At 34.0% G+C, this 10606-nt stretch overlaps 1 protein-coding gene across 4 annotated transcripts; it reads right to left on the reverse strand.

The window, feature by feature from the left end:
* Positions 1-30: 30 nt before the first annotated feature.
* LOC137808640 (putative phospholipid-transporting ATPase 9) lies at positions 31-8592 on the reverse strand. Of its 4 annotated transcripts, none has more exons than XM_068609861.2 (12): positions 8371-8592; positions 6733-7374; positions 4721-6078; positions 4069-4179; positions 3704-3980; positions 3528-3616; positions 3134-3242; positions 2501-2713; positions 2274-2399; positions 2074-2172; positions 1777-1968; positions 31-1110 (listed from the first exon to the last, which is right to left on the reverse strand). In XM_068609861.2, the coding sequence occupies exons 2-12, from the start codon at positions 7123-7125 to the stop codon at positions 475-477; spliced, it is 3603 nt and encodes a 1200-aa protein (XP_068465962.2). In that variant the 5' UTR covers positions 7126-7374; positions 8371-8592; the 3' UTR covers positions 31-474. The 4 variants fall into 4 exon arrangements, 3 of the variants coding, with proteins under 3 accessions (XP_068465962.2, XP_068465963.2, XP_068465961.2); XM_068609862.2 differs by having other exon boundaries at positions 6733-7143; positions 8371-8504; XM_068609860.2 differs by lacking the exon at positions 8371-8592 and having other exon boundaries at positions 6733-8299.
* Positions 8593-10606: the final 2014 nt, after the last annotated feature.

A 10606-nucleotide genomic window follows, 5' to 3' on the forward strand; every position in this document is an offset into this window, starting at 1 on the left:
GTTGGTAGCTTCTGATACTGTACAAGTAAGTTGACAAGAACAACAAGGAGCTGATATAGATTCTCCATTGGAACCAGAATTAGTACATGAACAAATTTACAAGGTTGCTTCACACACAAAAACTTTCTCAGTAATAGGGTAACTTTGTTTTCTACAATAGCAAGCAGCTATATCCAATCTTACAAAGAATTGGTCTGTCTCTATACAGTAAAGACTATGATACAAGTGGATAAATGAATTCTTTCCAGCAGCAAATGGCCGAAACAGATATACAATTTTATTTTTCTTTCTGGCATGGCATCAGTCACAAATATTGGTCCTTGCACCATGCAATCACCTTGGAAGTGGATCGAACTTCTAAGCAACATTCTTCTGGTTTAGCAATTCCATGATCACAGGCAAAGACACAAAAAATACATATTTGTAGGAAGCTGTACACAACCTAAGCTCTGATGGTAATTTGTCAAAAATATCTTATCTACCGTTTTTAACATTTCTGTCTCTTACGTGGTGAGCCGTGGCAGCTAAGCGTGCTGTTGAACCTACGGTTGTTGGCCGCAATGATATCTGCCGCACCATATCACAAAACTCAGGATCCTTAATATTCCCTTCATATCTTATCCATTGTACTATTTCATGATACATGGGAAAGAACCGCATCTGAATTGCTGCGTAGGAGAAGTATGGTATGAGGGTTGAGATCACCACAAAGAATGTCACAAGCCAATAGGAAGGAGAAGGAGCAAGTGCTTCAATGAAGACTTTGTAAGCATTTGTAGAAAAGTGTGAAGGCATTGCTCCATATACCATGAGAAAAAGATACCAGAAAAAAATGGAACCCCAGATGAAAAAATGTTGGATCATGGTGAAGTAGCTTATAGCTAGTGCCATTTGCAAGTTTACAACCCAAACTACACAGTTGTACATTGTTACCCCCAGTATATCCTTTCCAGCAGTTCTCCCCTCTGCATCGAAGGCTTGGAGCTCCATCGCTTTTGTGCAGAAGAAGAAAATTATTATGGCACTGATAAATCCATTAAGCATCCAGCTCAGTATTCTACGCCAGCTGAACAGAACATTCTCTACTCCTTCTTGATATAACAAAGGAAACTGCCATATTAACAACAAATCATCATCAGAGAAGCAAGCAAAGGAACCCCAAATCAATTCTAAGCTTATTTTTCTTCAGATACAACCAGGGGGGATTTACCTCTACGCTTTACTATGTGACAGATGGGTTTCAAAAACTATGGCCAACCTTTGGAACTGAATTTGATTGTTATCCAATAAAAATCAATTAAATAGAGTAAACATAAATTGGACTCGTTCATTCAGTGGAAGGTCAAAGTGGCTTCAATATGAATGCTAGTAGATAAAGTACAAGGCCGTGATTTGCTGTGTCCTGGTATTTCGTCCTAACAAATATTCTCCTAGTATTCAATATGAAATTATGCCACATGCAGCAAAATAAACTAGCAGGAGTTCATAAACTAGACAAGGCTCAACTATGTTACCAACAGTATGCAGATGAGCTTCCTAAGTGATGTAAATATGATGAGATGAGACGAAAAGACCAAACCAAACAGCCAAAATAAAGAGGCCTGAAGCTAGTTCTGAGGTAGGTATAATGCAATCATGAGTACTATGTAGATTTTTCATTTACTTATTTTATTTTTCTGTTCTATGTGCAATCTCTTTGATGACAGAGCAATAGTGAATTTTCATTTCACGCTCATTAGCAAAGATGACTCGAATCATAGGCTAAAACAAACTGACCTTGAGGCAGTACCGAGCGGAAACATCCTGATCAAACACCCCAAGTGCAACCACAGGAAGTGATGAAAAGAAGACATTATAGAGAGACAACAACCAGTCATTGTATGCGGGTTGTCCAGAGAATGATGCATACACCTCATATAAGAATAGAGTGAAACCAAATGTGATATTCTTGTAGAAAAAGTAGCATATCTGCCAATGAAAAAGTTAATAGAATATCAGAGCCTTCCAATATATTCTACAACCTCTATCTACAATATTTAGAATATAAAGCTAAGATACAAGTGTTGTAAATACCATAGACGAGATTCTTCTGTAACACCAATGTCCGTGAACCAGAAGTAATCGTTCCAAATACCGGAATTGTGCAATTGCAATATCACTAGACATAACTGCCTGGGGAATTGGGAGAACAAGACAAAAAATGTTGTTTAGAAAATCACATGAATAAAATCAATAAAGAAAACGAAAGAATATTTTGTGAAGCTTTGCATTACCTGCATTCCTTCAACACCACTTATACCAACTCCTATATCTGCTTCTTGAAGCATTCCCACATCGTTAGCTCCATCCCCAATGGCTAAGGTTGTTTTCCCAGTTCCAGATTTGACCAATCTAGTGACCTTTAAGAGAGGAACAGACTAATCAGGTTCTGAAAGCTTAGAAGTAACCAAAATTACCATCAAGATTAGCATATTACAAACAAGAAAAGGTTGAAAATTACCAGTGCCTTCTGCTTTGGGGATGAGCGACAACAAATAACAGATGCACAATGAATCGCTAGCTCCAGAAACATGTTCTTCATATTGTCTTCTAAAGCATAAACAAGTGATTTTCCATCAATAATCAGAGCAAATGCCTTCTGAGAGCTCCCTCTGTATGCAACAAGTTGTGCAGCACCTTCAGATATCTGAAGGAGGACACTTTGCCTTGATGCCTAAAAGATCAATCAGCAAAAAGAATATCAGCAAACAAATTTTAAAATCTACGGTATCAGTACTACAAGTTTTGAGGTGAAAAAAACAAATGGAAAAGAAACAGAGTGATAGAAAATTTATAATTATAACAGCATAGGGCTTAAGTCCAACAATTAATATCATACAATACTACTCAAAAGTACACAGCTATGCATGGCATTTCTTATGAAATGTTATGCAAATGCAGTTACTGAAACTTTTAATAACACATTTTCAATCTGTTCTGTTCAAAAAACAGAATGAAACATAAGTTCAAATCGTCAGCAATATAAAAAAGCAGGTCAAGCTGACATGTTTGCCAAATGTGATGTTTCATTAGAATATTGCAACGTTGAAGAAAACCAACTTAATAGAATATTGCTACATGAAGTTTATTTGACCTTGGCAATGGCCATCTTGTCCCCATCTTTCTCTAGTGCTTGAATTTCTGGACTATCCAAATTAATTATAATCTGCTTCATCCCTTGTCTAAGTAAACTGCAGGCAAAACTGCAATGGAATATTTATGTCAGATTATTTTAGAGAATCTTAAATTATCTCTTAGGATTTTTTCTTCTTTTATATTTTATTTGTTTCCTTATTTAATTAGGATCTTCATAATTATAGGAATAGGAATATTTATTAGAATATGATCTATAGGCATATCATGATATCATGTATTTATCGTCATCACAGTTGATATAAAATGGAATCTGTTCTCCAATCCTTATACACAGTTTTCAGCATCTATTCAACAAATACCATAGTTAAAAGGGCATAATCAAAATATAATACCCAATATTGATTGCAGTCTCCATTTTATCCCCAGTCAAAACCCAAATTTTAATTCCAGCTTGAGCAAGCTTGTCAACGCAATCAGGAACCTAGCAACAATACAGAGGCATCAGTTCCCGTGCTGCTCCAATGAACAAACATTAACAAGTAAAACATGTATTTTTATTCTAACTTACCCCATCTTGGAGCTTGTCCTCTACAGCAGTGGCACCAAGAAGGATCAGGTTATTCTCAATCTTATCTGATACCTCCTCAATCAGTCTCTCCTGATCAGCACTGACTGAATTCTTGGCCTTAGAGAATTTATCATCGAACTCCTTGTACTCTTCTGTGCCAAGTTCACGATAAGCCAGTATAAGGGTTCTCAGACCTGCATCAGCATATTCATGCACATGCTCCATGGTTTTTTCTTCAAACTCCCTCCCATTCTTGGCAAGCCTTTCAAACATGATGCTGAATGAGAACAACACTCAAGGTGGGTCAATAGGGTGAATCACAGGATAAATTTCCGTTTAAGGTTATAGACAAGTTTATCACAAACCTGTCTGCGCCTTTGCAGAGAAGCAAAATTTTCCCTTCTTCATCTTCCACTATCACTGACATTCGCTTCCTTGAGCTATTGAATTCTAAAACACTGAGAAGCTTGTATTTCCTGCTAAAGGAAACTAGTTAGTGAAAATATGTATCACAAGTATAAAAGAAATCCTGAAACATTACAGATATAAACAATAAATCAGTTGGGTACAGAGCAATTTTGAAATATTAACATTAGGTAGGATGAATAAAGTGAAAACAACATTAAATAGAACAAAGACTATGCAGAAAAATATGATGTGGACATAAATTAAATATTCTTTTTTTGTTTTAGATGTTTGAAAACAATTCAATGACTTCAGGAAAAACAGGTGAAAGTGTTGAGAACAAAGTCACCTACTATGAGCAGCTACAGTAAACTGGCCATGTGAAGATAACTATGACAACATCGTAGTAAAAGGTGCCATTTAAAGCTCTTTTTATTGAAAAGTACTTACTGTCATCACAATGAAAGTTACTATCAAATATCATGTTCCCTTCTTAAACAGTAACCAGACAAAAGCTTAGCAAATCGATATGCAAAGATAAAATGTAGCTGTAGCAGTCAAATTGAAGAGTTATTAAATAGACAAAACAATTGATAGCTTGAAACAAGTTACCTTTCAACTTTATTTCTAGAAACTGGATCCAACTCAAATGTCGATAAACTAGTCTGACCCCTTCCATAGAATTCAAAACCAAGTTCTCTTGCAGCAATTAGAAATGCAGCTTCATCTGGGGATTCAGCCTCATATGAAACCTTTCCGGTGTCATCATTCACTTCTGGTATGGCTGTATGACAGACTGCCAACACGCACAAAAACTTCTGGATAACATCTGCATGAGGCTCATTAACCCAATGTCCATCTCTTATTCTTTCGTCATCAAAGTTAAAACCTTTAATAAGTGTTTTTTTATCTAGCGAACCCCTTATATTATGCGCTTCTGATTCAATATCATGCTCATGAATTCGTGGTGAACCTTTTCTTCTGCCCATGGCCTTCTCAACCTCTGTAGCACCACAGCCATATGCTACCCCAGCTATAGAACATTTGATGAACTCCATTGAGTTGCAGGTCAGAGTTCCAGTCTTGTCAGAAAGTATTGTATCAACCTGCCCAAGCTCCTCGTTCAAGTTTGAAGTACGAGCTCGGGCTGGTTTGTCTGCTTCCTTGTAGTACATATGGATATCTTGATTGATGAAAATACTCTGAAGAACTTTGACCATTTCTATTGACACATACAAAGAGATGGGAATAAAGAACCCATATAACATTAAGGCTGTCAAACAATGAAATAAAGCAGCAGCAGTTGGTCTTTTTGGGTCAAAGAAAACAGTAGAATCATCAGGTCTTAAATACCATCTTTTCATCAACCCATTTTGGAAGTCATCTTCAGTTGCAATGCCAAAGAAAATAGATCCAACAAATGCCATTAGAAACAAAATACAAAACAAGAAATAGATGACTTTGTCCATCTTCTTCTCGATTCTGCTTCTTTTTGAAGGTGGGTCAGTAGAATTTTGAATGACCTTAGTGTCATGACCAGTGAAAATGACAGCTCCAAAAATGTAATCTGTATTACGAAGTTTAGAGTCACGGAGAAGAAGTTGCTGAGAAGAGAGGGCATAGTTTTTCTCTTCAAACTCCATGCTTCCAACAAATGAATACAAATTTGCATTGGGGTCTTCACATTTGACTGTAGCTTTAAAATTTTGGAAGTTAAGATCCTCCTGTAAGGAAGATGTTATCTCTAACCCTTGTTTTAGCTTTAAATTTGTCTCCCCATCCAAGTTCATTGTCTCAACATAGCAAACTGCATCCTCATAACTGGATGAAAGCAACAGGAGGTCACCTGGGAAGAACTCATCCTTCTCTACCTTCACTATATTCCCCACCTTCAGATTCTTCCATGCAGTATGTTTAAAAATACCATCAACACTATGAACTTTAACTGTTCTATTGTTCACCTCAGTATCCTGCAGAAGTATTCAACTAGAAAAATTATTTACACTGCCGTCATAGCTTCCCACAAAAGCATTCTTCTTCCCTTTCCTCCTCTTTTTGTTTATCACATGCACAGCAGTAAACTATCGTTGCATTACTACATTGTTGTATTCTTTTAATTCCATGGTAATAGAGTGGGGGGTAAATTTTAGGGGAAAAGTAAAAAAGAAATTGACGGAGAGAAAAACATTTTAGCACTAAAAAACTTAGCATCCCCCCATAAAAAAAAAACATAAGATCCATTTTCCTTTTCAACAATCTGGTAACAATGTGAAGTTGCATATTATTTTTTGTCATATGCAAGATGCATTTGAGGATAAAGTTGAATGTTGGTACCATTGATTAAAAATAACACTTTAGAGTTTGATATAATACAAGAAAACACACTACGGGTTCCTTTGAACTGAATTCCTCCAATAACACTTGCAGTTTAATTTAAAAATTTAGAGGATTCAATTCAAACCCTTTAGCAAAAACGGGAATTGTACGAACAAACAACTTTGGTAACTGCTTCTCATCCCTTCCAAATATTACCAAGAAACTAAACATAAGGGCAAAAAGTTAAGAAAATTCACATTATAAGAAGAAACTAACAAGAGGACAAATAGGTAAGCAGAATATAGCACCTGTTTTTTCCTGCGCCAGTCTTCGATACCTTCTTTCACCATAGTTGCCCCAATAACAATAATCAGTGGAAGGATAGCACTGACAGCAGTATATGGAGCAAGTTTTGTGAAGGCCAATGTGCCAGTGACCAAAAAATAGAAGTTTGCCACCCTCCTAAACTGTTCAAACAGAGATTTGGGAAAGAAAGTTGCAGGAGTATACTTTGTAGATCTGACAGAATTATCTGCAAAATTCCTAACACCATCCTCAGAGATATCTGGCTCATTGCAGAGCACTACCCTGGAATAACCTTTTCCTCCAATCTGTGAATCATCTCCCTTGAAAGATGCCTTGCAGCATGCGAATGAGTAGATCTTACTTAAACGCAGCTTCCTCTTCCTGTCACCACTCATTCTTTATCCTTTATCCCACTGATTAACAAAATTTAACACAACATCAGGAGACAGGAATGCCCTCCGTGAAAATAGCTGTTCTTCCTAGGAGCAACACTCTTGTGTCATTGCTAAAACTAGGAATCAAATTTGCAACTTGCCCCAACCCCAAATCTCAAACCAGGATCAACTCACTAGAACACTTGCTAGGGAGCTCAAGTTGAAGTGCAAAATAATCCTCAACGCTTCAAAAACTACCACCATTAAGAACTGCACAAATATCCCGCAACCCAAAATTTGGTGGTAACTCATCAGCACAAGTACCTAGTAAAAACTAAATAACAAATAAAGCAAGAAACAGATACTAAACCCCAGAAAGGTTCCCACCAGAAGATGCTCAAAATTCCAGTAATTTAATAAGCAATGAACATAAAAGAAACTAACCAAAATAATAAAATAAAACCAATAATTGAGGGAGAGAGAGAGAAATTAAGAGGGGGAAAAGGGACAGCTAGAGTAACTTAGAGAGTATTGAAGAAAATGGTGACACAAGTTGAGACAAAACCAAGCGATAGACACAACCCACAGCAGAACCAGGCCTGCTTACTGTAACAACCAATGTGAAGTCTACAATGAAAAAACACAGAAAAGGAAACACCCCAGTGAGCCCAAAACACCAGAAATTATTGGGGAGGCACGGAGAAGAGACAAGAAAAAGGGATAATAAAAAAATCTGCAGATTTGAAGCTCCCTGAAAAGGTATCTGGAGAAGAAGAAGAAGAAACTTTGAACAGAGACTTAAATTATTAGATCTCGCATTTGGAGTCTGAAAGAGACAAGCATTTCCCTTTCCCAGCGTGACCAATTCAAACTGGCTTAGATTTTTTCAGATAGTTCAGTGCCATGTCAAAACCTTTTTTCTTTTCCGAGAAAAAAATAAAACGCCAATCACAAGCACAATTTCTTCTCTCTATCTATGTTCCGCGGGAAACCTATGAGTGAAGCTTGTGTTGTGTTAATGGTGGCAACTAAGTGTCTGTTTCACTCACACCCAATTTCTCGTTATATTCTTTCTCAGTCATGGCAATTTAATAATGAAGAGAGAAAAAAAAACATTTTTTGATAACAATAATGTGGGGAGAAAATCGAAACCAATGAGAAAGGGTCATCTCCATAATACTTGCAACAAAAAGACAGAAAAAAGAATGTGGGTTTTCCAAATTTTTAATTTTTAATTTCTTGTTAAAGCGATGATAATTGACCTACCTGAATGAAGCACAACCGATGTACCCTTTCAACTGCAGAAGCAAAAAGAATCTTCTGCGCCAAATAACGTTTGTTATAGTATCACTGTGATAAGCTGAAAAAGAAAATGAAGAAACAAAAATGGCATGTGGTTAAGAGAATGGAAGAGGTTTACTTAAGCTTTTTACTTGTGTGATATGCAGCATCATGCTATATAGAAATTCTATGTTGGATAGATTCCTTAAAAAACATATATGTTTTTCAGTTCTGATATATACAGTTACAAAATATGGAATCTAATAGTTGACTGCGTTACATATTCAACACTCTTTCTAGATGACGTATCAGTTAAATATACATATCAGATACCAACAATTGTATAAATATTTGTTGGATTTCTGATAATTCTAATACGTTTTAACACAATTTGAATTTTTATTATGACTATAAAAAAAATAACAAATTTTGAACCAGTATAAAAAGTATCTTTTTCTTTAAAACAAAACTTGAAGTCCGTGTATATACATGTTCGTATCAGCCTCCGTTTTCGTGTTTGTGCTAAATAGGTTACAATTCATATAATTTAAACAAAACAAAAATTAAAAATCCAATTTTTTTATCTACGGTTGCATGCAGTGACAAGCCAAGCAAGGAACCAGGAAGAGAGACTAACCAGGGTAAAGCATAAAAGGAATGAAGGAAGAAGAGAATATATATGTTATTTCTTGTTTTATTTGTTAGGAAAAGCAACGAATAATCTCAGAATTTTGGTACTTAACGAAGCAACCCAAATGAAACATTGCAATAACTTCTTTTTTTATGCAGTAATTGAACACTTCACATATAAAAAAATCCAAAAAACTCATACTTTTAGTATTTATTTTTCTAAATGTGTTTTCTATTTAACATGATAACTGTAAAATTAAACTTTTAAAAAATACCTGTTAGTTTTATCTTATTAAGAAGGTTCTTTCAAGCGAAAATATATATGAATACAGTAAACATTTTTTTTTAAATCTATTTTTTCTAAAACTAAAATAGTTAATAACTTGTTTCTCTTGGTTTTCATAACCATAATAAAAAAAATATTAAATATATTTTTATGTACAATTAGAACGATTCATTATTAGTTTGTCTGTTGGGTAAGAAAAAATACTCATTTCAATTATTTCTTTACTGCTTAAAAATTATAAAATTTGAATTATAAATAAAAATTAATTTTACATAATAAAGTTAAAGAGACCAAAATATATTTAACTCTAACAAAATCATTCTTATTTTTCCTTTAAAAACATATGATGCACATCAATAAATATTCAGATTATTGGAAGTTCTATAACATTATTATAAGTTTGAAAATTACAATAACAAATTGTCTATGAAAAACTACACAATCACAAAAACAAAGAAATAACACTAAATAATACTATGATCCACAAAAATCTACTCCACTAAATAAGAATAACTACATTAATATTAAAACCATTGTACCTTAAGAAATTAACTAAAAAAAGTTAGGTAGACCAAGACCTTCCATTATTAATGTTGACCTAATATTGTTGATGTAAGAGTGATATTTATAGAAATGTTGATTCTATAATATCATAATTCTCTAGGACTTCTGAAAAATAATATTGTGGTCCTTCTATAATAGTGATAATAACTTTATTCTATAATAGTATATTATAGTGTCATGATGATGACATTGATTTGGATCAACATGTGATATAATAATACCTTCATTATGCTTTTAAAATCCACAACTTCTATCTATCAAATTATTTAAACTTTGGAATAAAATATTAATCACAAAATACGAGTTTCGTACGTTTCATTTACTAAGAAAGAAGACAAAAATCTTACTTCCAAAACATTAGAAAAGAAAATGAAATTGTTATAGTGATTAAATTAGAGATATTTTATATATTAAAAATTTGTTGATTTTTATATTAATTTTGTTACATAGTTTTTAAATTGGTATCTAATTAGCAACTAAGATTTTTCTACCAAATTTAGAAACTAAATAATTGGTAGTTAAAATCTAGATTGCTAATTAGATATCAAATTAAAATCATTTAATAATAATATAAACTAATTTAAAAACTAATTTTTTCTACTTTTGAAAATGTCTCTAAAATTTAGTTTCTATTTCATATTTATTACTTCAATAAAAAGAGTAGAAAATTGAAGAAACAGTTACAACAATTAAAAATTATAGTGATTTAGAAAAGTTTAATTGCATTTACTCAAAAAATTA

This window comes from Phaseolus vulgaris, chromosome 3 (assembly GCF_051622355.1).
Source record: "Phaseolus vulgaris cultivar YP4 chromosome 3, ASM5162235v1, whole genome shotgun sequence".
Lineage (NCBI taxonomy): Eukaryota > Viridiplantae > Streptophyta > Magnoliopsida > Fabales > Fabaceae > Phaseolus > Phaseolus vulgaris.